At 43.9% G+C, this 27,224-nt stretch overlaps 1 protein-coding gene across 2 annotated transcripts in view; it reads left to right on the plus strand.

The window, feature by feature from the left end:
• The window catches only part of MTMR7 (myotubularin related protein 7), a 115,506-nt gene that overhangs the window by 54,114 nt on the left and 34,168 nt on the right, over positions 1 to 27,224 (plus strand). For both annotated transcript variants that reach the window (XM_034647665.1, XM_019804420.2), the window contains exons 5-7: positions 4,260 to 4,388; positions 11,295 to 11,429; positions 20,538 to 20,670. In XM_034647665.1, the coding sequence (XP_034503556.1) occupies positions 4,260 to 4,388; positions 11,295 to 11,429; positions 20,538 to 20,670 (397 nt within the window). The remainder of the gene's footprint in view (positions 1 to 4,259; positions 4,389 to 11,294; positions 11,430 to 20,537; positions 20,671 to 27,224) is intronic.

The following is a 27,224-nucleotide window of genomic DNA, read 5'->3' on the forward strand; positions in this document are numbered from 1 at the left end:
CCTGAGCCGAAGGCAGATGCTTAACTGCTGTGCCACCCAGGCGCCCCCTGAAATTGTCTTTCTTAAATAAAATAAATTTCATTCATTACTAGGTTAACTTTTAACCTGTTTCTCTTGGAATAAAATTTAAAGTATAATCTAAACCAGTAATTTAAAATCTTGTTTATTTCAGTTTTCTACACCTATCTTTTATATATTATGATTTTATTTTATTTATATATAAATATATATATTTTATTTATATATAAATATATATTTATTTTATTTATATATAAATCATTTTATGTGGCTCATACCCTCCTTCTTCTCCCCTAATATTACATCATAAAGTTGTCTGTGTAGATCTATCTCAGTCTCTGACAACTAACTCTTCAACGTGCTCAGCTGAGTGGTCTTCAGTAAATACAGAGGTCTAATTAAGATGCCTTGGATGGCACCTCAGATGGATACGACCCTACGGCGGTAAACGCATTTACTGCAAGACTATAATGAGGTCAACAGAGATCATCTTTACTGGGAATATAAAGCCCTTGAAGCCAGTAACTCTTTTGTTATTCATTACTGCCCTAGCACCTAACATAATACCCGGCACATATGAAATATGCAGTAGAAACCTGTTGATAGACAACAATATTGTATTGTAATCATCAAACTTACTAAGAGTCTAGAACTTAATGATTCTGACCACTGAAAAGAAAGGAGAATTACGTAACGTGTTAGGGGTGCTGATTATCACTGCAATGGCAATCATACTGTAGTATATAAATGTATCAAATTAACATGTGTACAATGGTATATGTCAAATATGTTAAAAAAATATGTTAAAAAAAGAAAAACACTTGTTGAATGAGTGGAAGAATTATCAAAAGAGATTTTTCTGCCTGGAGGCAGGCTGATTTACTTAGTGGAGGACAAGGAAAATAATTTCCTCGTTAATTAAAAAAAAAGTACACAGAAATGATTTTAACTTAGTCTACTTTCATTGGCTCAGGCAGTCAATGTAAAGAAGGAAAATTCAGAGGAAAAGCCTTTTGTACTTTTCTGAACTTCTCCCATTCTCTCTGAATTTTCTTTTTTTTTTTTTTTAAAGATTTTATTTATTTATTTGACAGAGATAGAGACAGCCAGTGAGAGAGGGAACACAAGCAGGGGGAGTGGGAGAGGAAGAAGCAGGCTCACAGCAGAGGAGCCTGACGTGGGTCGATCCCATAACGCCGGGATCACGCCCTGAGCCGAAGGCAGACGCTTAACCGCTGTGCCACCCAGGCGCCCCGTCTCTGAATTTTCTTATGTGATTTGCCAAACCAGACAAAATTTGGGGAAGTGCATTGATTAGTTTCAGAATTTGGTGGCATAAATTGCACTGTGCTATGCATTATTTATTGTCAGAATTTTGACTATAACAGAGTGAGCTTGTTGCAAAAATGACAGTGGTCAGTGCTATGCAGAACCATTTTTAAAAAGATTTTCATTTAGTTATTTGAGAGAGCACGAGAGAGAGAGCCTGAGCAGGGGGAGGGACAGAGGGAGAGGGAGAAGCAGGCTCCCCACGGGCCTCGATCCCAGGACCTTGGGATCATGACCTGAACCTGAGCCAAATGCAGACGCTTAACCCACTGTGCCACCCAGGTGCCCTCAGGACTGTTTTTAAATTTCTTCATGAAAGTGCTGTTAGGTTTCATGAAAGCAGGATGGATTCACTATTTTCCAGGTTGGTTAAGAAGTTGTGTCTTGAAACCTGAGCTACCTGACACCATGAGTCTGGCTTTTTTTCCAAAGTTGTTTTAGCTTCTCGTAGAGCTTCCCATGCAAGTGCTTATCAGAACGCCCATATTTCAGTTCTGAACCTTGAACTCTTTTCACCTAGACCCGGTGCTAGTGCTCTGGGGAAAGCAGGAGTCCCTGTAACTGGTGTTGTGTCCCGATGGTGGAGGCTATGACCTCTGTGTGAGCCTGACCACTGGCGACTTGGGTTGAGGTGTTGAGCTCTTGGGCCTTGCTCATGCCAACCTAAAAGGTCCACATTTTCCTACACTGTGGACGGGGAGAGCCGTGGTACTCTTAGAGGGTGGGAAAGCCTCCTCTGTTCTCCTTGGGAAGAAAGAGGACCCAGGGTGGATGGCAGTCAGGTCCCTAAGTATGAGACAAGCTGAGCATCCTTCGGCCTTGGGAGGCCATGAGAGTACCCGGCAGGAGCTCCCCAGTTCCTAGCTCACCTCTGTTATTCAGAACGGCTGTATGTAATAGGCAGGTTGAGAAATCTCACCTATTACTTTCTTATTTTATTTCATCATAAATAACTTTGCAATTCCTTAGTGTTGTTATAATGATGAAAGGAGGTGATTCCCACCTTACTGAAAACCTCCTAATTTCCTATTTTAAGAAAATGTTGTAAGCCTGGTGCAATGACTCCATGTCTCTTGAACCTCAGACAAGCAGGTGTGGTCTGTGTTGTAATGGTCTAGCTGAGTGACTGAAGAGAGGTTCGGGCACCAGATTTGCATGGGGAAGAAAGTATAGTGTCTTGTGGCAGTCATTCCAGTCAAAGCTCTCTGGGTCCAACTAGGTTGGAACATTTGTTCTCGGTACAAGATTTTCCTCCAGAGTATCCTTGTTCCTGGAATGGGATTTCCACCAGAACGTCAGTGCCATAGGCTGGAAATCTTGGAAATCTTTGCTAATCTTCCCTAAAATGTATTTGGCTCATTGCTGAAATTACATGTTGAGTCTGAGAACATCACTTTTGTGGCCTTTTTATCTCCTGCTTGATGTTGTTTACCAGTCTGGTAACAAAGACAGTGGATGCAGGCAAGGGAGGGCATCCTCATAGGACAATTGTTGTGAGCTGTGGTGTGGAGGCTGGGCTCTTACTTGGAATGGGTTTTCGTTTCCTCCATTTCCATCTTTCCAGAGGGGTAGGTGAGAGCAGGAATGGACAGAGTTCATGCGGCTGACGGATTTCCCTGTTGCTGCTACTCCTGGATGACTCCTCTTGAAATGGCCAGGAAGATGCTCGACTTCTGGGAAAGAAACGGCTACTTTGGCTAAACCCAGAAACTGCTATCTGAGCAAATCTTCACATTGCAAAGAGATTGATTGGCTGATGTCAAAATGAAATACATGCCGGGCAACAAGTCAGCGATTACCGTTGCCACCACTCGCATTCCTGTCAGACCCAGTGGTTTATAAAGTGCTTCGTGTTACCTGATTTGACCCTTCTGTCAACCCCATGGGATATAATTTTGTGTCTTATCAGTTTTAGAGGTCAGCATAGTTTGACTTTTTGAAGGTCATGAAGTTGGCAAATCAGGGCTACGTTCTAAACTGCTGATTCCTGACTAAATCACAAGATCATTCCAAGTCTCCAGAGTCTCCAAGGTGGGAATCACTGCTTGCGATGCATGGAAAGAGTAAAATCATTTCTCACCATCGGTGAAATCACACAGAAGAAACAAAAATAAAGCTGTTATATTGTGTGGTACCCAGTCAGATCTAGAAACTTACCTAAGCTGGAAGCCCAGGGAGGAAAGCTTCTTAAAGAAGGCAGAGCTGGGATGTCCCTTGAAGAATGGAAGAGATTTGGGAAGCTTTGGGAAGATGGAGGGGAGAAGTATCCCATGAGGCCATGGGCTTTGTCATGGGCACACTGCTAGGGCTTGCCACCCGCTGGTGGGCTATCTTTCACTCAAAGCAGGTAGCTCAAGTTTTTTCAGCTACCAGGATGCCGAATTATAATTTCTTTGTAATGAAAGAAATGCTCACCTGGCATTGTCTTGTCCCCTCGAAATGCCCTCAGAAGGGACAGTGCCCCAGGACCAGCTACTGAAGAGTGTTTGCTTTGCTTTGCTCTGATGTCATGGAATCAATAGCTCTTCATTTCTCTGAAGTGACCACTGGTTTCTTCAAAATTGCCTCCTCTGGAACTCGGTTAAGAAAACTTAAATGGGGTCGCCTGGGTGGCTCAGTCGGTTGAGTGTCTGCCTTTGGCTCAGGTCATGATCTCAGGGTCCTGGGATTGAGCCCTGCGTTGGGCTTCCTGCTCGGTGGTGGGGAGTCTGCTTCTCCCTCTGCTCGCCCCCCCGCACGGCTTGTGCTCGCTCTCTCACTCGCTCACCCTTTCAAATAAATAAATAATATTTAAAAAAAAAAGAAAACTTAAACGTGCAACTTATAAGTAAGTATGGTGAATGGAATTTCTTGTGGCAGTTCACAAAGCGTTACAAGATGGCCTCAAAATCCCCATGTGTTTCCCGTGACAGGTTTGTGATTCTTACCCTACTGAACTGTACGTTCCCAAATCGGCCACGGCACACATCATTGTGGGGAGTTCCAAATTCCGGAGCAGACGGCGATTTCCTGCCCTTTCTTACTACTATAAAGATAACCACGTAAGTCTCAAGGCATGCTTTTGTTTTATGCTTTGCTTTTCTTGTTTTATCATAAACAGGCATTTTCTAGCGGCCTTCTGCTGTGTGTGTGTGTGTGGTGTGAATTCTTAAAGGTATGTGGCTATTGCTGTGTGTGGTATTACACAACACAACTCTGCTTAAACTCTTACCTCAGGTACAAGTTGACCTTTCGTGTTTATTTGATAATAAAGTAATGGGATACTGTCAGAAAATACCTAAACTTAATCATCCAAGTGAATGCCTGTCCTTTTCTAAGTGCTCGCCTTGGGAAGCTCTGTGTTCATTGAAACAGTGCTAGAGATTCTTTGAAATACCTGCTTTAGAAAAGCTTCTAGAATCCATGGCACCTTCTTCTTTTTTTTAAATGGCACACTCTTGAGCGTCCTCAGTATAAGAAATCTTTGTTTATGGATGGAGAACAGGTTTTATTTTTAAATATTACTTATAAGGGGCACTTTGGTGGCTCAGTCAGTTAAGCGTCTGATTCTTTTTTTTTTTTTTTAAAGATTTTTTTATTTATTTGACAAAGAGACAGTCAGCGAGAGAGGGAACACAGGCAGGGGGAGTGGGAGAGGAAGACGTAGGCTCCCAGCGGAGGAGCCTGATGTGGGGCTCGATCCCAGGACCCTGGTATCACTCCCTGAGCCGAAGGCAGATGCTTAACCTGAGCCACCAGGTGCCCCAAGCGTCTGATTCTTGATCTCAGCTCAGGTCTTGATCTCAGAGTCATGAGTTCAAGCCCCATGTTGGGTTCCACACTGGGTGTGGTGCCTACTTAAAAAAGAATAACTTATAAAAGCTACGATTAGATTTGTCTGCAACTAACAGAGCCTCTAAATAACAGTGCCTTAAACAGGATAGAACTTTATTTTCTCTCATAAAACTTCAAAGGTGGGCAGTCCAGGCCTGGAGTCCTGGTTGTCCCTTACTCAGCGCTCAGACACCCGAGCCCTTGCACCTTTCTGCTGTGCCTTCCCTTGCCTTCCATCCTTATCGAGTGGTAGGTAGAGATGACTTTAGTACCAGCCATCATTTCCACACAGCAGCAGGGGCAGGAGGGCTACCGGGCCCTCCCAACTTTCTGGGGAAGGCTCCTAAAACTGCCTCGAGACACTTGTGCTCACATCCTGTTGGTCAGAACTGTGCAGGGCAGGCGAGAAAATACACTCTCATGGGTAACCGTGTGTAAATTACTCAAAATCGTCGTTCCATGTCTGTGAAGGACAAGAAAACAAATTTGGGGAGCCAAGAATGGTCTTTGCCACCCACTTTAGAAGTTATTTGACTTTGGCCGGATGGAAAGTTTGGTTTTCAAACTAGATGATACAGTTTTGGAATCAAATAAAATTCACAGCCATAAACAATTGCAACTGATGTGTGTGAGTGTGCGTGCACACATGTGTATCCATGGACAAGGGTGGAGAGTAGGGTCTGTATCCCATTCTAAGAGGAGGTTTCCAAAAATACCTTGAGCAATGCCATCTGCACCCAAGTAAGCTTACGGCCTTCTGCGCTGCCTGCGTTGGAGGCAAATACCCATTGAGCAGTGTAAGTGCCCTTAATTGAAAGGATATAAATTGTCTCACTTTTAGTTACACTCACTGCTCTGAAATGGGGTCTAAAAAAGGCAAGTATATTATTAATGTTCTGTATTACTTGACTCCAACTATATTGCAACTTATACAGAACCAGAGCAGTGGTGAAAGAAAGATGTGAATTTCTTAAAAAAAAAAAAAAAGATGGAGTGAATAGGGAATTTCATGACATTATATTTGAAATTAGGATGCCAGTAGCATTGACACTTCTTGTAACATCCATCGATAAAGAAGTAAGAGAGGGAGGATCTTTTATCCTTTTATTGTTAAGAGGTGAAGGTGGGCACTGGGGATTTAAGAAGTGAGTGTAGTGTCTATCCAACTTCTTTTCTTTCTGTTTTGATATTCTTGAGAAAAGAGATTTTTTCTTGGTCAGTGTGAGTATTTAGAAGGGCAAGTGTGTGGTGTCTCAGAACAGGATAGAAATCTTAGCAATTAGACTCCAGAAGCTCTTCACCTGCTGGCCTTGGCCTCTCATTGTCCCATTCCTGCTCCTGTTTGTTAGTCTGGACTTGATCTCCAGGCTTGAAAATGAATCATGCAGCCCTCAGTTATAGTTGAAAATAACTGATTTCCTGCAGTTACAACTTTAAGGAAGACAATGCCTCATGTTTTAGCTCTTCTTACAGAGTACAAAATAGAGATGTGTTTCTGAGCATTGCTTGATGAACCGGTTACGCCAGGGAAACAGTTCCTGTGCCCCCACATGTGGACATGCATTCCCACCCCGCCCGCCCCCAGCCCCAGGAACTAAACTCTGTCCTGCATGGAGCACAATGATCCATTTTGTGTTTTATAACAACATAGGTTTTTTAATGTCAACGTTCATGATGTAAATGCTTCTGATGCATCTAGGGATTTTTATAAAGGGAAATACTGTCAAGGATGGATTTCTGTGGTTAAATGGACGATGTGTGAGATAACAAAGCAGCAGTTCATGCTGTCATTGCTCCGGAAAACTCATATGTAAACCAGGCAGTCTTCCATAAAAAAGTAAACAGATAGGAAAAAAAAAAGTAAACAGGTAGACTATATAAATTTGCTGATCTTTCTTCCGTTTTGTGATTTTAGACATTTTGGACTTAAGAATATGTATTCCTCATCTGATGAAACTTAATGCTTGGGAATAAGAATATCCTATCTTTTAGTTAAACTATTATTCCTCACATATCCTTTTGTTATCCTTTTGCTGGTGAGGTGGCTTGGCTAATGTGTGGTAGTGGGATCAGTAGTTCGATTACAACATGAAATGCATATCGTTGCATGAGCTAGAAGTCCTGGGGAGAATCCTTTGATATAAATGCCCCTGCTGAGGGTACATCATTCCTTTCGGATCAGCTTTTATGATAGGTGGTGTTATCACTTCCTAGTCACTTGTTGGTGAGATGAGGATTCCTGCCCTAGGGTTCCAGGGAAGGCAGCACACATGACAGCAGACACTGGGCAGAAGTGGTTCAGTGGTTTCTGAGTTTTGTACACTTACTTCCCAGGGGAGGAGGACACGGCGTGCCACGCAGGGCACCCAGGGGTGGCACTCAGAAATGGAGTGCACCAGCAGTTCCTGGGGGAGGCCGGCTTTGTAGTGACCTCAGGTTCCTATGGGAGGGGCTGCATCCAGTCTGTAGGGAGGGTCAGCCTGGGGCTTATCCATAGAAGCAGGGGGAAAGGGGCACTTCCTCTTGGTCATTTGAGGCTCTCCCAATTTTACTAATGTCAAGGGCAGCCCAGAATAAAAATTTTAGGCCTTGAACTGCACAGAGGTTATACAGAGCCACCCAGACTCCCTTTGGGTATCAAACTACTAACAGCATTGTAGATTGCGAGATGGATAAATTGTAAATGTCATTTACATTTGGAAGCCTATGTGTGTTTGTTACTTACCAGCCCTTGTAATTGCCATACACTTTGTTCTTTCTTCTTACACGTTTCAATTATTTTTAAGAAAGCAGTTTTGCTTTAAATAGTTAATCATGCCATCTCCCAAATTCACAGTACAAATCTCTGGGAAACCAAACTCTGTAAGATTTCCAAAGAAGTGATTTCCCTTAAGAAAAAGTACAGACCTTTTCTCTTTCTTTTATAAGTAATGTTTATTGAAACTCACTATGTGTTAGGTACAGTTCTAGGAAAATTATAAACCTTATCGCACCCTGTAGTTTTGAGATTCTTATCCTCATATTGTAGATGAGAAAACCAAAGTGCAAAGACAATAGGTCAGTTACCCATGATCATATACTGAGTGAAAGCAAACTGTGGATTGAAAGCCTGACTTCTTGGATGCCACATCTTAATTCTCTCTAACGCCTCCTGACTTATTTCCATACCTGGGTGCCATATTATTTTGGTTAAGAATCCAGGATCAGAAAATGTTGTGCCTGGATGAAATTTCTGGCTTCCCTAATTATTAGCTGTGTGACATCGAGCAAGTTACTTCACCTCTCTGTGCCTTGGTTGCCTCATTTATAAAATGGAGCAAATCATAGATCTTCCTGTATATGGTAATTAAGAAGGTTAAATAAAAATAACACAAAGTTTTCATAATAGTGCCTGCCACATAGTAAGCGTTCAAAAAATGTTGGGTATTTTAATTACTAATAGCGTTGTAACCGAGGGGCTCTTGCGACAGTTTACCACAAGTTTATCTGTTACCTGACCGATGACAGACATCAGCCCTCAGGTGAACGACATCAGTGAGAAAGGCTGCTATGTGTAAGGGTAATATTCTCTTAACAGCGGGACTATCTGGGGTCTGTACCAGGTGAGCAAAAGCACTTCAAGGCTACTTACTGCTCCAGACAAAATTGGTAACTCTATATTAGCACCAAGGCAATGAAGAATTCTGTGTAGAGTATATCTATAGGTTATTAAGAAAATGTAACTACAAAATATTAAAACGTAGTTGGTTTAATCTAACTGGTTTAGTTTATTGACCACATTTCATCGTGTAACTGTTCTGACTTAACCCTTCACTTAAACCAGCTGCTCTCACCCTGCAGGTAATTACTGATGGTCATTGTCATTCCCTGGCTTCGGTTCACAGTTGGAGTCCCACTGGTTTAGGGAGTTCACGTGTGGTGTGTGCGGGCTCAGACAAATTCTCACCATGTAAATGATTTCCTTCCCGTCCAACTCTTCTGAGAGCCTAAGAAGTTACCCGGTGGTAGCTGCCGTAACTAGTCTCTCTTTAACCCCGATGCGGTATCAGGTAGAAGCAGCTCAGAACTGTGCTCTCAGCGGCCAGCTTCCCGCAGGGCAGGGGGGCAGAGCCTGAAGAAACAGAACCCACAGGTGAAGCACTAAGAAAGCCCTCTGGGGCGATTTGCTTTCTGTCCATCGAAGCTGCCTGCCTTTCGTTCCCAGCCCTCCTGTGGTCCCTGCCATTGCTTTGCCTTTTTCCGCCAGGACCTCCCTCTTGCCGGCTGTCCTCACCCGGCTTCAGGCCCCCCAGTCCCTTTCTCCTCCATGGTGCAGGTGCACTTCTGCCAGTAATTCAAGAATTCTACAACCTTGGAGCAACTCTGCTGCCCCTTTGCTTGCCACTGTCCCATGTACTTCCCTCCTGGATTCTGAACCTGGCTGCAGGGCCCAGAGTTCTTTTTTTAATTTTTTTTAAAGATTTATTTATTTATTTGAGAGAGGGGAGAGAGAGTGTGTGATCGAGTGGGGGAGGGGCAGAGGAAGAGAATCCCATGCAGACCCCTTGCTGAGCACAGAGCCTGACATGGGGCTTGATCCCACAACCCTGAGACCATGACCTGAGCTGAAGCCGAGTCAGACGCTCAACCGACTGGGCCACCCAGGCGCCCCAGAGTTCTAGACTGACCGCAGTGACTGTCCTCGTTGTTACAGAATGGTACTGGAACTCTCTGGCGGTGGCCCAGTTACGTGTCTAGCTGTTCTGTGGTTCTTGGACTTGCCAGTGGGTCCTCAGCTGACGGATGGTATAGTTAGTGAGAAACATCCCCACCTTCTCCAGTGAGGAGCACCGAGGCTTCCTTTTTTCCCAGGGAAACCCAAACCCTAGCTAAGTTGTCCTGGGTTGAACTTAGGGACAGTTAAGTGGTGCTTGGACTCAGAGCTGGGCTGGCCCTTTGAGGATGGAGTCCTGAAGGCGGGCACCCTCAGCAGGCTCTGCCATGACCATTTTCAGTGAGTTCGCCCTGCTTCGCCTGTCCGCCTGCCTGGAGAGCGAGCTCTCCCCCCGCCCCCCCCATCCTCCCGCTCCCTCCATCCTCTCACCGAGTGGACTCACAGGCTCAGTGTAGATTTTTGGAAAGAGTCATTGCTTTAAGTGTTAAAATAAAATCTAGGTCCCTAAAAAGTACTTTGTTACAAAAGTGTAAGTTTTACAGCTGCGAGGATGTATCCATGCTTCCCCACTCAGACCCCAGGGAAAGGTTTACGCTGCTCTTATGCGTTGTCTGACAATGCAGTACACTCTGTCAGAACTGCAGACTAGGGAAATTGCAGAAGAGATCGCAGACCGATTCCAGAGGAGCCCACTGCTCCTAACTCACTGGGGGCAGCCTGGGGGTGTGCCTGCCATCTTGGGTGGCCTTTCATCACGGTGGACACTTCCCCATTTAGGATTAGAATTGGTTTTTAGTATTTGTGATGTTTCCAGATTAGCTGGTAAAAACTGATGGAAAGCATTACACAATAATTTATTATTACTATTTTTTACTACTCTTGCTATTAGCGTATCCTGTAAATTTTAGGATAGTTATTTACTTTATATTTCCACCTTTAGCAGGAAAATGAAATAATACCAGTGAAAGGGAAAGTAGTCTATTTAAATGGCTTTATATTTCATAATTTAGATCCTATCTAAACATCCATATTCACCCCTAATTTCTTTTTTTTTTTAAAGATTTTATTTATTTATTCGACAGAGATAGAGACAGGTCAACAAGAGAGGNTAGAGACAGTCAGCAAGAGAGGGAGAACACAAGCAGGGGGAGTGGGAGAGGAAGAAACAGGCTCATAGCGGAGGAGCCTGATGTGGGGCTCAATCCCATAACGCCGGGATTATGCCCTGAGCGGAAGGCAGACGCTTAACCGCTGTGCCACCCAGGTGCCCCTCACCCCTAATTTCTTAGGCAGAGAAACTTTGCACTGCTTGCCCTTGTAGTGGTTTCTCTGGCCTGAATTAAAAAGGAACCAAGCTCGAGTTTTGGAAGGCATGCAGATGCTTCCACAAGCTGGCTTGGGGTGTCCGTGAACCAGGGGCTTGTTGCTGGGGACCTGGTCTCGAGGGGTCTGTGGGAACTGACGCTGCCGTGTCCCGCAGGCGTCCATCTGCCGGAGCAGCCAGCCCCTGTCCGGCTTCAGTGCCCGGTGCCTCGAGGACGAGCAGATGCTCCAGGCCATCAGGAAAGCCAATCCGGGAAGCGACTTCATTTACGTCGTGGACACTCGGCCTAAAGTAAGTGTCGCCATTCCTGTGCATGTCCTTGCAGGCCTGAAGCATGAACTTGGAGACGAGGCAAAGGTAAATGGACTGTCGTCCCCACTCCGGGTGCCTCATCGGCAATGGGGCTGTTCCCCTTTGTATAGTCAGGAAGGGGCCGCCCTGCTCGGCGGAGTGTTTCTCTGCGCGTGAGTGTGTTTGCATCTGTGAGTTTCCATGGGTGTTCTACGCCCCTCATCACATCTGGTCCTTTCGAGTGCTCCCCTGCTCCAAGCATCGTGCTGGGTGCACAGTGCACACAACCAATAAGGGTGGTTTAATTTTGGAGCTTTCTCTCCTAAATACACCAAATGATTTTTTAGTTTGTTTCTAAAACGGCCTTTTCTGCTCTGACAGTAAGAAATTACTGCGGAGCTCCCACGGTTCCATTTTTGTGAGGTGTTCAGCTATACTAGTTCAAATGCAACTTGCAGCAATCTGTGACTTGGGAAGATTTACAACATATAATGTCAAAAACATAATCGCAAAATAATATGCATGCCATTGTGTTTATGTCAAATAAAACTACAGGCATATAAAAATTTCTATTAAAATAAAAAAATATCTGGAAGGATTAGTGCCAACCTGTTAAAATTCCGTGGAAAAGGGAGTATTTAGAGAGGTAAAGAACTTTCTGCATGTCTCTTGTTTGAAAATATTTTAATTATGCATATATTAATATACTGATTTTATAATTTAATAAGACAGACAACAGGAAATAATGGATCTAGTTGTCAAGGGCTAAGCCAAGTCAATCTTGCAGGGTATCTCCCATACAGATTTCCATTTTTTTAAATGACCGTTAGTGTTAGGTCCAATTTAATTTCCTGTTTCATTGCTTAGACCCACTTTTTTGGAAACCGGTCAACAAAATGAATCCTCAGAGGGGTGTGCCAGTGAGTACATGGAAACCAAATCACCTACAGGTGCATGGAATGTATCAGACAAAATGAGATAACAAAGCAAAATGGCCTTCCTCAACATATTTGGCGTTATAGTTTCTTGCCAATAATGAAAACGTACCTGGACCTCTGCCCGAAGAAAGAGAGAAGTACACGCAGCCCATCTCTCCGTATGGGTATGGAAAAGTGCCCAAGATCTACTAGTAAGCGACAAGACTGAGACACGGGACATATGTATAATGTCATCCCATTTACGCAATAATAATTATAAAAATTATATATTATTCTATGCATTGAAAGAATCTGAGGGTGTGTATGCCAAGCCGTTAACAGTGGTTTTTCCTGTGGGGTAAGAGGAGGATTTTACAAAATTGTTTACTTTATAATAATTATAGTTTGAAAATTTTAAACATGAAAAGTTTAAAAGAGCATGAAGGATCTTAAATGTCAAACATAGTTATCATATAGCCAACAATCCTACTCGCTTGTTGGGGTCAATCGCTTGTTGACCTCTCATGGCTTGAGAGAAATGAAAACCTGTGTCCATCAAAAACTTATCTGTGACTGTTTCTTCATAGTTAATAATAACTTAAAAGTAGAAACAACCACATGTCCATCAACTGAGAATGAATTAATAAGATGTGGTGGGTCCACTCAATGGAATCTTATTTGGCTATAAAAAGGAATGCAGTCCTGATGTGTGCTACAACGTGGATGAACCTTGAAAATGTTACATTAAGTGAAAGAAGTCAGTCACAGAGGCCCATGCATTCCTTTTATGTGATTTATGTGTATGATTCCTTTTATGTGAAATGTCCAGAAGAGAGATCCATAGAGACAGAAGGTAGGCTGGTGGTTTGTTGCCTTGGGCTAAGGGGATTGGAGGAAGTGGGGGTGACAGCTAATGGGTAGAGGGTTTCATTTTGGGGTGATTAAAATGTTCTAGAAATAGATCGTGGTGATGGTTACACATCTCCGTAAATATACCGAACACCACCGAACTGTGCAGATGAATTGTATGGCTTGTGAGCTATATGCCGAAGAAGCAATTTTTGAAAGAAGCATTAGGACACAAGAAACATTAGAACAGGAAGCAGGAAATATGGCTAACAGCCCCAATCGCTTAAAAGTATATACTGTTGTGAAGAATAGATACCTATAGACAGTCTATACTCATGGGCCTTATGAGAGTTGAGAATTGGATATTATCCATTATGTAGACATTCAGCCCCTGGCAGTTTTCAATGCTTCTCTGAGCCTCATTTCATTAAATACTGTGATTCGTGACTTGGTTCCCTTAATCTGATGTTTTCCTAGGGTAAGATCAGCAGCCTAGTCATGCCCTCGACCTCCCACAGTCCCGTGCTCCTGACGGAAGTGCAGTTGTGGGATACATGGGGGCGGCGTGGGCGGCGGCAAAGTAGTCAGATAAGATCAGCAAATCAGTCCCGGACATCAACGATAAAACCCGCGTTCCAGCTAGGTCCCATTCTAGCAGATGATACGTAGAGGATTCCCTTCCTTTTAGGTAATCTGAAAGTAACACACATGGGTAAGAATTCCAAACTGGAGAACAAAACAAAAACAAAACAGAGCTGCTCTGCTGGCAGATTTTCACTTGAAAGATATCAGAAGCCCTCTGACTTTACTGTTCTCTTTGGATGTGTGCTTTTCCCTCTGGCTGATTGCACGGTCACCCCTCTCTTCTACCCTTGACTGTTCATACCTCCCATGTAAGTAAAGTGCAGCTGTTTGGAATTTCCTCGTGACCAGAGGTGAAGTAAAGCACGCCTGCACCTTAGGCACATGGACGGAGCCTGAGGTAAGAACAGGAAGGGCAGGGGCTTTCCTGAATGGCGGTGCCCTTCTCCTGTCCTGTGTTTCCAGATTTAACTAAAGCCAGACGGATTCGCCTGCTGATCCCAGTGTGTACTGTGCCACGTAAACCTTCTGGGAAACGTGGCTGCTGTTGAGCCAGGCGTATTCCGGATTTAAAATGGATTAATCCAGAGGATTTGACTTGAAGGGTATATTTAGCACTAGGCGTGTTTACTTGAGGCGATAAGAAGTTTGATGCCGATCCGTTAAAGAACACTGGTGTCTCATCGATGTGCCCTGTTCTTGTATTTGCTCACGCATCCACACACTTCGCCTGGGTTTTAAACTATCTGCTTAGACCTTTCGTTCTTTTCAAGAACAAGTCCGTTGATTTTTGGTTCCCCAGTGTTAGGCTTCCTTGGCAGGAGATGGAGCCTATGCTCGCTGTAGGTGGTGGGAGCGGGACATGGGGCCCTGCCTCAGGTTTGCTCTCAGGTTTAATTAAAAAGAGAAGGCATCAGGAAGTCTCTGGATCATTCCTGTCCTGGGAGCAAGGCCCGCCCCCTATGCTGCCTGTGGAGAGGAAAGCCTTCTGAATTGCTTGTTGACCTTTGAATACTGGGAGGCAGAGACCGTGAGGTCCTCAGCATGAATATCTGCTCAAAAACAGCTATGCCCTTGAGGTCATACATTACCGCTGGGATTTGGTGCCTTAAGAAGGTAGGAAACAGTATCAGTGCAGTAGATGTTGAATCGTAGAATGAGAGGAATTAATTTTCTCTCAGCCTTGTCTATGACTTGTTACTTAAGTCTGGGACTTTGCTGAGCTTGTAAAAATGTTCGTTTAACTCTTACAATAATCCTGAAAATGAGATGTTTTCTTTTTATGGCTAGGGCTTAGATTTCGAGAGGTTAAATAATTTGCCCAGGGTCGCACAGTTCAGGGCAGAGCCCATGTGCCAGTCCAGGCTCACCTGTGGCCAAAACCTGTGCTCCTTCCTCTCAACCATGATGCTGTTCACAGAAATCTCCAGGGGAACCTTGTGTCCACATCAGCCTCAGGACGGTTGGAACCTCCAAGCACACACCTAGTGAAGCTGGAGACACAGAGCTGAAGAATCAACCAGAAGCTCATCCAGAATCAGGCCAGGGCCAGAGGAGCCAGGAGGGCTCTGAGCTGGGTGCTGCTGCCAGCACCTTGGGAGGGAGCCCTGAGCAGTGCTGAGAAGGGGGGAGGTGAGACAGCCACCTGCCTCTGCTAATAGTCAGCCTTTTGTCCTTGCTCCTTCTCCAAAGACAGCTTTATGGTTAAGGTTTCTAATTGCACACTGTAAGCAGATTTTTAGTTGCATTACAGGATGTTGGATGTTTTGGTGTTTCTCTGGGATCAGTAATTAGGTGGTTTCTACTCACCAAATCCAGTGGGGGGGGCAGAATCTGAGAGAATCCGTTGTAAAGACTGGGGTGCCTGAAAGAGGAGAATCTAGGACCTCCTCTTAGTGGGATGTGTCCCATCCTTGCTGATGGTCACCGTGGCTGTGAGCAGGGGGAAAGGGAATTGGAGAACAGCGGCGTTCAGGGGCAGTGGAGCAGTCTGCACTCCTTCTGCTTGGTAGTGCAAGGATGGAGGGATTTCCTGTGGGTCAAGTGCACACTGAGGAAGGAAGTGCACAGGAGCCATCTCTGTAGCGTCCCTCCAGAGGGCTCGTCCCCTGGCGGTCCCCAGCTGCATGTGACTGTGGGGTGTTTGCTGGGGAGCGAAGTTGAGGGGATTGTGAAGAGGCTGAAGCCAGGGGGATCTCCCACGTCAGTGACCTGTGTACCTCGTATCTACAAGAGCCCACGTGCATGCCCTAGGAGATGCAGCATTTGGGCCCTTTCACTGAGAGGGCAGGGGTGGCCAGTAAGTGTGACCCAAAAAGCAATGACGTCAGTGGAGAGAGAATTGCAGTCCTGCCAGCCTTATAAAGAGATGTTTACCACTTACCCTCCTCTGTACCCCCCCACCCCACTAAAGCAGTACCTAGAAGAAAGAGGAATAGGAAGGGGATAGGAGAGCCGACCCCTCACCTGTCCTCATAGCCTGTAATGAAGGAAGGAGATAATTTTTATCATATTTGGGATTGGAGTTTTAAATGGAGTTGGATGGTGACTTTTCTCTCTGAGTGTAATCCAAAAGCCATCCATTCTGCCTAAGATGTCCTTCGGGGTAGGAAAGGAGGATTTCACTGGCAGAGTTGTACACAGTAATTGCAAGAAAGCAAAGCCTTCTCATATTTTCATATTTATGTCACAAGTTCAGGCTCTTCACTAGTTACAGTTGGAGGGAGGGAAAGGAGCATCATGGGACGCACGCCTCTAGGCTGTGGCCCAGTCCTCCTCCTGCCAAGATAACTTTTGTTCTCATTTCCCAACCCTGTCAGATGGGCTCCTGTCATTATTCAGGTACAGAATGTGCTCTGCTGAAATTTGAGACTGCAAAGCTAGGACAGTTGCCGTCTTCGGAGTGACCAGGCGGACCATTAAGTTGATATCAAGATTATCGTTGGCTGAGTTCTCATGGTTTTGGTGTGCCTGACTGACTGACTGATTGAGGGTGAGAGGAAGAATCTGATTCTGTTTCTTCCCATTCTTGGCCTGTTCACCTCCCCACTTCACTCTGATAGTCAGTCCTTTGGCCGGTCAGCCTGTCCGTAAATCTTCACTGAGTCCTGCTGTGTGCCAGTTGGTGGGATATGGCCACAAACCAGCCCTGTAAGCTCCCCGTGGAGCCTCTGTTCCCCGCCCCAGTCCAGGGGATCTTCTCTGCCATCAACACCCCAGTCCAGGGGATCTTCTCTACATCTTAAAAGTTTCACATGAACCTGCTCAGAACCCTTCAATTGCTCTCCACTGCCACGGGTAAAGTCTAACCTTCTGAATCGGGCCTCTCCGTAGAGGACTCTAAGTAATGTTTAGCCTCCTCTCTCGCTCCTGCTACCATCCATGAACCATCTACTCCACTGGCACTCGTCGGCTCACTGATACCCATCTGCCCCTTGATTTTGTGTCCCACCTCTTCTGGAATGCCCTCCCCTTTGTCTCCATTTCCCCGATGACTGATGTCCATCTCAAGGCTTTTTGCTTTCATGAGACATGACCCCCAATCCCCTAGGCCACATGGAGCTGTTTTCAGTTCGAACTCCTGCCACTATCCCAGCCTCTGCCGGTCACTGAGCTCCTGCCCAGTCCTGGTGGGTCACGTCCGTTATTAGCTGGTGCTGTGTGCTTTCCCTGCCACACTTAAAAGCTTGTGGTGGCAGGAACAGCTTCTTAGTCACATTTTTATTCTGTTCAGCATCTGACACACAGTAGGTGTTCATTAAGAGTTTGTGGAGAGGGCGCCTGGGCTCAGTGGATTAAGCACATGCCTTCAGCTCCGGTCATGGTCTCTGGGTCCTGAGATCGAGCCCCGTGTTGGGATCCCTGCTGTGTGGGGAGTCTGCTCCTCCCTCTGCCCCTTCTCCCATTTGTGCTTTCTCTCTCTCTGTCAAATTAAAAAAAAAAGTTTGTGGAGAAATGAGTGGGTTCTTTTTATTTCACTGATGAGCTCTTCTGCCCCCAAAGATGCTGAGATTATCACATAGTGGCGTGATCTTGGGTGAGAAGGCAGGGCATCTTTTTCCACCTCTGCTTCTTATTTGTCTTTTGTGTTCCTTACACATAAATTGAAGCTAGAATACAGTTACCTCCGATGTTTTATTCCTTTGAGAATTTTTTGGAGCTGAGACGCATAGCTTTTCCTTCGGTCGTGAGATGGAGTTCTCAGCCAAAGGCACGGGGGACAAATGAGACTTACTGTAATAGTGTTTGGTTTATCCACGGCACACTCTATTTGGAAACTTATAAAAGAGGTCCAGGATGGCTTCTTGAATTGTTATTAATCATAAAACCGTACTTCCTGCTCTGAGGGTTCAGCATTTGCCACACTATCCTGATAGGTCTCCTGTGAAATCTGTGGAAACCTCGACAAAGTACATTTTGGATGAAAGATTAAATATTGCCATCTTCTGTTCGTTATGAGAAGTACCATTGACTTTCAAGAAGCCAACTGTGTTGCTCCTTTGCTTTGAAAGACTAGCAACAAATTATCCCAGGTCACAGGTACTCAACTACGTAAAAATGTGAACACAGAGTTCTAATTATATATTCAAATGATAATGCTAACAGTATTTGGGGTTTTATTTATTACACTATTTAAAAAGAGTATCTCTGCAGAATGTGGTGAGTAGGCTTGACTTGAATTATTCAAGGTACAGAAGAAATATAAGGCTCATGTAGCATCAGGACTCTTGCGAGTATCCTATTAATTGTTTTATTTTATAAAGCTCATTGTAAAGGCTAGGACAGCAGCTTTGGAGAATAATCATACAAAGCAGTGATATTTTATAATAGTACATTTCAAAAGAATCATGACTATAGTTAATTTTAGAAAAGAATTCCCCTTAAAATATTAAAACATTTTAAAGCATTAACATGAGTTGCCTTCAAAATAACACTATATATATATATATATATATATATATATATATGAATTTTTTTTTTCTCTTGAGGAAGGCCAAACCCTTTATTCTCATAGCATGCCCGGGAGAAAGGTGACAATCGCCGTAAACAGTGTCTTGGGCTGATGGGCCCCAGCTGATGTCACAGGTGCTAAATCGTGAGCTGGACTGATATGGAGAAGGGAGGGGTCTGCCAGCCTGAGCCCTGAGTGGCACCGGCTTGCCCTCTGGTGTTTCGTTTTTCACTCCTAATACGTGTTATGTCTATTGTTTAAATGACAAACCTAATATATCTTGGTACCAAAGAATACAAGAGCATCTAAAGTCGTATTGAGAGTGTCCCCTGGCCCTTGTCACCTCTATATCTGCTCTAGCTGCTGCCAGGTTGGTATCATTGTTCATACATTTTAATCTGCTTAATCAAACATGTATAAACAGAAATACATATCTGTCATTCAGTTACTCTTTTCACTTAACATGTCATAGGCCAATTCCAAATCAGTCTGTGTATATCTCTGTCTCTGTGTCTGTCTGTCTCTCTAAAATCCATCTTTTTGTCTCTGTAGAAGTTCAGGGTGTGAATATACCATAATTTATCTACTCGTTGCCCTACTGAGATAGTCATAGGATGTCAGGTTTTTGCTATTGTAAAGTTTTAATAAAAATTCTTGGACACCTGTTTTTATGTGCTGGTAGTTTGCATTGTGTAAAGTAAAGATCTGGACCAAAGAATATTTATGTTTTTAACTTAGCTTAAGTTTTTAAACTTAGCTTTTTGAAAAGTGTTTGTTAATTTGTAAAATGGATATATCTTTTCTGGCGGTGAGTTCCTGGCGTCAGTTCTCTGTCTAGGAGGACCCACCTGCCTTTTGTGGACAGAAGAGAAACATGGTCAGTGACTACTGTTTCCTGGGATGTGACCACCCACTTAGCCCAACAGCAAGGATGGAGTTTTAGCAGGAATCAGCCATTCCAGAAATGCATGTATTTCCCAGCCAAGGCAGGACTTGGCCCCTTCCTGGTTTCAGTTACACAGGACAAGGGCAGAAGTCCATTATCTTTAATGCACTTTGCATTGGGAAACCCCCACCATATACAAAATTGTGGTAATGAAAATGGTCCAAAAGCCCTCTTGGCAGGTCTCTAGATTGAAATAAAGTGCCTGGACACATGGCTCTGGGGATAGTCCTGCATGTGCTCGCCATTTTAGTCAGTGATGTCTGCTCAAGGTTTAATTGGAGGATTCTTGTAGGCAGATTAAAATCACACTGCCATTCCTATAGGACAATGTGTTTACTGGCAACATAGTACTGGAAGATATAATTTAACTTACAGACCTTTGTATCGCCAGCAGTATCTGCTGATATTCTTCTGCCACCCTATAGGTTATAACGTTTGGTTAATGTACACAACTAATGGATCATTGAACACAACAACAAAAACTAATGATGTACTATATGCTGGCTAACTGAACATAATAATAAAAAGAAAAAAAAAAGTCAGGGCAACTTGGCTCTATCACAGAATTCCATATTCAATTTGGCATCTCTGACGGAACCGTGAAAGGCATCTCCAGAAGGGTTTATCTGTAGAATGCTTTCCAGCTAAGAAAGTGTTCTGCACATCAACACATGTATGTTGTTGAATATAAGCTCAGCATGAGTGCCGGGAATGACATAGCTCAGTAGAATGTTCCAGTGATTTCAAACATGCTCTGTTTCCGCACACCATTTTGAATGCTGTCACAGCTGTTGGTGAGTTGTTTTGGTTGGTTTATGCCCTGAATATCACTGGTGACTGCTCTGTTTTGCTCACCACCGCAGCTCAATGCGATGGCAAATCGTGCGGCTGGGAAAGGCTACGAGAATGAAGACAACTACTCCAATATCAAGTTTCAGTTTATCGGGATAGAGAACATCCATGTCATGAGAAGCAGCCTGCAAAAAATGCTGGAAGGTAAGCCATTTCCTTCTGCACAGCATCAAAACATACCGTGAAGTGTTGTAATGTCAAGGGCAATAAGATAGTCTTGTTTTTAATTGTTTTTACAATGATACTGTTTATATAGGTGGGATACGTCAAGAGGAGAATATCGTATTGCAGGGACTACTTAAACATTTAAGCTTTCTCTGATTTTTTTTGTAAGTGTCATGGGGAAATGGTTTTTTACCTGGTTAGCAAAGTCAGACACTGTCCAGTGCTTCCTATCTAAGATAAAAGTCACAGGGGTATTTTTGCTTTCTCCCTCATGATAGTAGTTTGACCCACATTCAAAGCCGTTTAGATAAAGCAGTCCTACATATAAAGCAGTAGCCAACTGTGTTCATGTGTGGAGATGAGGTGTATAAAATGATTTCGAGTGGCCGAGTGGCCATTAGAAGGGAGGGTGTTGGAGGACCTGACGCTCACTTCTCAGCGGCAGCAACCACTGCAGTGCGCCTGCGCGGTCATCGCTTGCCCCTGCGGCGAACCCCGCCCCACCGCCCCCAGCACCTTTCACCGCAGGACACAGACACACAGGCTTAGGGGGGAGGAAATTACAAAGATGGATTATGTAATCTACAACAGCCATTCTTGTGGCCAAACCAGCCGTAAACTGATGAGCAGAAATTCTGCATTTCAAGCAAAACCGGCCTCATTTATTGCCTAAGCTCCGTGTGATTGTAAAGGCGCACAAGGAGGAATCTCTTGCCACAGCCCACGACTTCTGGCTGTAGTGCGAACCGCAGAGAAAGGGGGACGCAAAACCCTTTGCTTTGTACGATGGGGTCCTGGAGAGGCTGTGAACGCTGTGTTTGCACTAGGGGTGAAGGCCCTGGAAAGGTGGAGCTGAGCGCAAGGACACTGGGCCATGTGAATAGGAATGCAGGGTGGAATGAAGGAGGACAAAGAAAGTGCTGAATTCCTTTTTTCTAGGGGTACGTACACATTTGCTCTCAGTTAGTATGCAGTTCTCTGCTTCATGGGAAGGACAGGGGTAGTGAGGACCTGCTGATGGGGCTGGGGCTGGAGGCCCTTGAGTGGCACATTCCTGATTTCCATTCTCTTCCTGATTCCCTGGCTCAGCTCCCTCGCTGTGAAACTTGCAACCCAGTGGTCACCTTCACTGGGCTGTGTTACCTGCCATAAAATGAGAGGCTTGGACTAATCATTTCTCTGGGTCCTTCCAGCTGTGTCGGGTCTGTGACTCTACAATTTGATGCCCCTGGTTGCAAATATTTGAACCTTGGGCATTTGAATGGTTAGAAGAAATCTCATCCTGCATCTGAAAAAAAATCACGGCCCCAGAGAATCTCCATCTTATTTTCACATGAAATCTGCCATGTCTCAGGCCACTGTAACGATACCTTGGGCATGATTGTTTGAGCTTTTTTTTTTTTTTTTTTTTTTTAAGATTTTATTTGAGAGAGAGACAAAGCTCAAGCAGGGGGAAGGGCAGAGGGAGAGGGACAAATAGACTCCCTGCTGAGCAGGAAGCCCTCCTGCATCCAGACCCCGGGACCCTGGGATCATGACCTGAGTGGAAGGCAGACACTTAACAGACTGAGCCACCCAGGCACCCCTGACCGTTTGAGCTGCTTAAACTTCTGGAGATAATCATGGGCAGTGTGGCCGTCCCTGCTATAAGCTGTGCTTTTTAGGTGTCAAAAAATCGGACTAGCTTTGTACTGTTATTAAAAGAGTAATCTAATGTTAGCCTGAAGGGTGGGCATCACTGTCAGAATCATTAGAAAACATTTAGGTTGATATGCTTCATTGTTTTCATTTAGTAATTTCATAAGCTGACTTGTGAGAACATACATTTTCTTCAATGGAGAAAGTGGCTCTTAAGAGTTCTTACAACCTATCCCCCTGACTTCAGTTTTGGAATTAGCATTTATTTGGTCTCTTATTAGGAGCCATTCCCCCTGCCCTTCTACTTGTGGTCCGACTCTCTTCTTCTAAAGGACAGCAAACTGACCCAGTCCTGAAGGGCAGTCTCTGTTACATGAGGGATCACAGTAATTGGACGTCACTTTTCAGCTCTCTGTCAGTGCAGTAAGCAAGGACAACCTTCTGGATGCCTTTCAGGGAACTTGACCAATGTTTGACTATCTGTTTTTACCAAGTAAATTATAAACCACTTTGTGGAGGCTTAGCTGATGAAGTGATGCAATCAGACCCACCTTCTCGGGCTTTTCCTGCTTCCAGCAGCTGTCCTTGGCATCAAAGAGATCGGAAGGTTTGTGCTGCTGGTCACTTGGTAGGAAGAGGGACAGTGCATTTTTATTCATGGTTATTATTGTCTTGGTTTTTTTCTTTTTCTTTCTTTTTTTTTTTTTACCACTGTTAAGATTATCAGAATAGATTTTGAATAACAGAAAAGAAAAATTGTTTGCATTCTGGCTTTGTCTGTGAGCAAGAGCTGCAGGATATTTCATCAGAAACTGAAATTTAGGACCAAGTTCACATCCAGTATAGGTCCTTTTATAGAGGCCTCTTAATTTTAACCTGGATTTATAAGTCCTAAAGCAAACGTTCGTACCTCCCAGTGGGATAGTGGTGATGCCTTCCAGTTATTTAGCAATTTTGTAATTGATTGTTTTCCACAGTGCTTTCCCTTTTGATCATATAATGTTTTTCCCTCAAATAATAAAAGGATGCCCTATATTTTCTTTTTTTTATTGGAACAGTCAATAAGAAAGCCCCCATTTCTCTGCCATGTGGACCTCTCCATATATGCTATTCACAATGTGGCAGGTTATTTTTTCAAAGCATAACTCTCCAGTTCTAGAATCTAGTATAATACATTAAAATATATATATATATATATATTTCTTTCCTTAAGTAGGCTCCACACCCATTGTGGAGCCCAACACAGGGCTTGAACTCATGACCCTGAGATCAAGACCTGAGCTGGTATCAAGAATAGGACACTTAACCGACTGAGCCACCCAGGCATCCTACAAATTTAAAATATTTTTATATTACATATTTAAAAGTTTTTAAAAAACACACAATTCCCAGGATCTCCTAACAAAGCAAGATTTGAGCCTAGTACCTTCTATCATGTTAGAGCACTCCTCATTGATTTGTGGGTATGGCACTGGACAGGCTCACAGATAACCACCCCACATAGTAATGGTGTTATAACACCTACAGGGTGATTACTACGTACCGGACACTGTTTTAATTTTCTCAGGTGCATTTATTCAAGTAGTCCTCATAGCAGTCTTGTTAGAGCTATTCTTTTTTTTTTTAATTCAATTAGCCAACATATAGTAGTACATCATTAGCTTTTGATGTAGTTCAGTGATTCATTAGTTGCATATAACACCCAGCGCTCATCAGATCACATGCCCTCCTTAATGCCCATCACCCAGTTACCCCATCCCCCACCCAGCTCCCTTCCACAACCCTCAGTTTTTTTTCCCGGAGTCAAGAGTCTCTCATGGTTTGTCTCCCTCTCTGATTTCTTCCCCTTCCCCTATGGTCCTCTGCGCTATTCCTTATATTCCACGTATGAGTGAAACCATATGATAATTGTCTTTCTTTGATTGACTTATTTCACTTAGCATAATACCCTCCAGTTCCATCTATGTCAATGCAAATGGTGGGTAATCATCCCTTCTGATGGCTGAGTAATATGCCATTGTATATATGAACCACATCTTCTTTATTCATCTGTTGAAGGACATCTCGGCTCCTTCTACAGCTTGGCATTGTGGACAATGCTGCTATGAACATTGGGGTGCATATGGCCCTTCTTTTCACTACATCTATATCTTTGGGGTAAATACCCAGTAGTGCAATTGCTGGATCATATGGTAGCTCTATTTTTAACCTCTTGAGGAACCTCCATACTGTTTTCCAGAGTATCCTCATTTTACAGATGAGGAAATTAGGTGCAGAGGCTAAGGAACTCATGCAAGCTCACAACAGTAGATGATAGAACCAAGATTTTCAGTATGGATCCAGATGTCACACTTCTAACCACTTGGCTTTATGGCCTCTCTAGGTAGCCGGTTGGGTAGAAAGTGCCCTAGCCTAACAATCTGAAGATCTGGCTTTGGGTTCTTGCTTTGTAGTCTCTGAATAAACTTGAACAAACCTCATTTCCTGTATTTGTAAAACAACATTACCGATGTATCATCTCTAACTTATAGATGTATTGAAAAGATTCCTTGCAAACTATAAAGTGCTTTCTTTCCAATGTAAGGTGCATTATGCTTTCTCTTAGGAAGCAATACTGCACTTGGAAGTAAGCACTGAATAGAATGGGTAAGTTAGTGGGCTATAGAGTAGTTCAGTCAGCCAGACATATATTTGGTAGGTCCCAGGCCTTTTTTTGGGTAGTTTTTCTCCATATCTTGATATTCAAGAGACATGGAGTAAGACAGCACAATTTCAGAGGCATGGAAGTGCTTGCCTTGTGATACGGTCAATGTCTACTCAGCAAAGGTCCATCAAAAATAATTTAATAAACCACCTGTCAGGTCTTGTGGATGTTTTCTCAGCAAATTATTTCACAGAGATACAAACCTCAGCCTGATGGCAGGTCATATGGGAATAGGTCCAGAGCACAGGAAGAAAGGCTAATGTCCATTCAGCAATTTGGGCAACACTACAGTAAAGAGCTGTTTGAAAGGGGCCAGAGTCAATGTAATTGAAAAGACTGAAATCTTTTTAGGGTCCCCAAAGTGTAACCACATTTGTCATACCCCCTGGAATGGTGGCATTGACAGTGGAGAAAATTTTGTGGCAAAATCAGGTGGCCCCAGAGATCATATCTGATCTGCACTTCTGTGTGAAGGTTCTAAGGCTGATTATTCAGAACCTTCATTAGGGGGGTGCCTGGGTGGCTCAGTCGTTAAGCATCTGCCTTCTGCTCAGGTCATGATCCCAGCGTTCTGGGATCGAGCCCTGCATCGGGCTCCCTGCTCCGCTGGGATCTTGCTTCTTCCTCTCCCACTCCCCCTGCTTGTGTTCCCTCTCTCGCTGGCTGTCTTTCTCTCTGTCAAATAAATAAATAAAATCTTAAAAAAAAAAAAAAAGAACCTTCGTTGGGTGTAGAAAGGACAGTTGAAAGCAGAGAATTTTGAGTATGTCATGGGAGGCGGTAGGTATGATGGTTACCTCTGGTCTCCCTGCCAAGTTGCCTTGGGCGCACCAAGGTCTAGAAAGGAGCAGTCCCTAACACACTCAGCTCTGAGGGTTCCATGAAACACTTCTCTCTGCTCAGAGTTAAGGTTGTGGCTCTCAGTTCAAATGTCCCTTTTGTTGGAGACTTTCTTGCTCACCTCATGTCTTTATGAGGTGATGGCTAACTCAACCTGGAAACAATGGAGCACTTCAACTCTTTATAGATATGCAGATTTAAGTTTTTCATTTTAAAGTATTTCCTATTACATTGCCTACAAGTTGACGAAATTCTACCAGATATGAGCTAATAAAAGGCTATAAAAGTTCATCTTTTTTCTGTTCTCTGTGTTTGGACTTTTTACCACTACTGATTTCCTCAATTACTAACCTGTTAGATGAGACAGCCAGCAAGACCTGGCTAAAAATCTGGTTATTGTCCTTCAGAATTTAGCAATAAGGCATGGTTTTCTACACAGAAAACCTACTTCCTCATATAAGTGGAACTAGATAGCTTCACATATGAGGTTTTTCGAAGAGCGTTCTGCGTGACCAACAGACCTGTCCTGTCAGGCTTTCCTAGTTATCAATTCATGGTCACCTGGAGGAGAGAAATGGCTCAAGAGCGTGTACCTTGCTCTCTGTGGTGTTGTAAGAGGATGTAGAATGTGGCCGATAGAGTGCGGGGTGGTATCAGCTGATCCGGACAAGCATATCCTAAGCACGAAGGCGTGGAGGAAAAGGGCATGCCCTGTGGGGGGGGATATGTGCTGTGGACGGGACTCCCGTTCAATTATTTACTGACTGTGTAACCATGGATGATGAGGTTGTAAACTTCCTTAAGCCACCTTTCCAATCGGCACATTGGGAGTGACTGATAGCTGATACGGTAGAGAACAAATGCAGAGCAGCAGGCACGATCCCTGCTTAGAGTGAGTGCGCAATCAGCCGGGGCCACCAGAGTTCTCTCAGACATTCATCTGTATGTCAGATAGTTACGGAGAGTTTTCTACGTGCTGGGCATTGGGTAGAAAAATGCTTCATTCGTTAATACAAAATGAAGTACTGATTTTGATGTAGGGCAGAAATCGTGGGCAGGAAGAAAAGATGATGCTTGCTTATTACTAAGGGTGATCCCTGGGTAAGGCGGATGGTCCAGTGTTTTAACTGGATGTCAAAGTCAAGGACTTCATCTCTAGGTGACGTTGTCAAGGAGAGGACAAACAAAGTGATTTAATGAGAGAATAGTGGCTATTTTCATCCTAAGTATGCAGTCCCTTGACATTCATTGAGACAATTCCAAGGTTAATTTTACCCTCAGAATGATGGTTTTATATTTTGTTAATCATCATGGCTAGTTTTTGGATAGCTAGGGCATTTACAAATGATTG

This window comes from Ailuropoda melanoleuca, chromosome 18 (assembly GCF_002007445.2).
Source record: "Ailuropoda melanoleuca isolate Jingjing chromosome 18, ASM200744v2, whole genome shotgun sequence".
Taxonomy (NCBI): domain Eukaryota; kingdom Metazoa; phylum Chordata; class Mammalia; order Carnivora; family Ursidae; genus Ailuropoda; species Ailuropoda melanoleuca.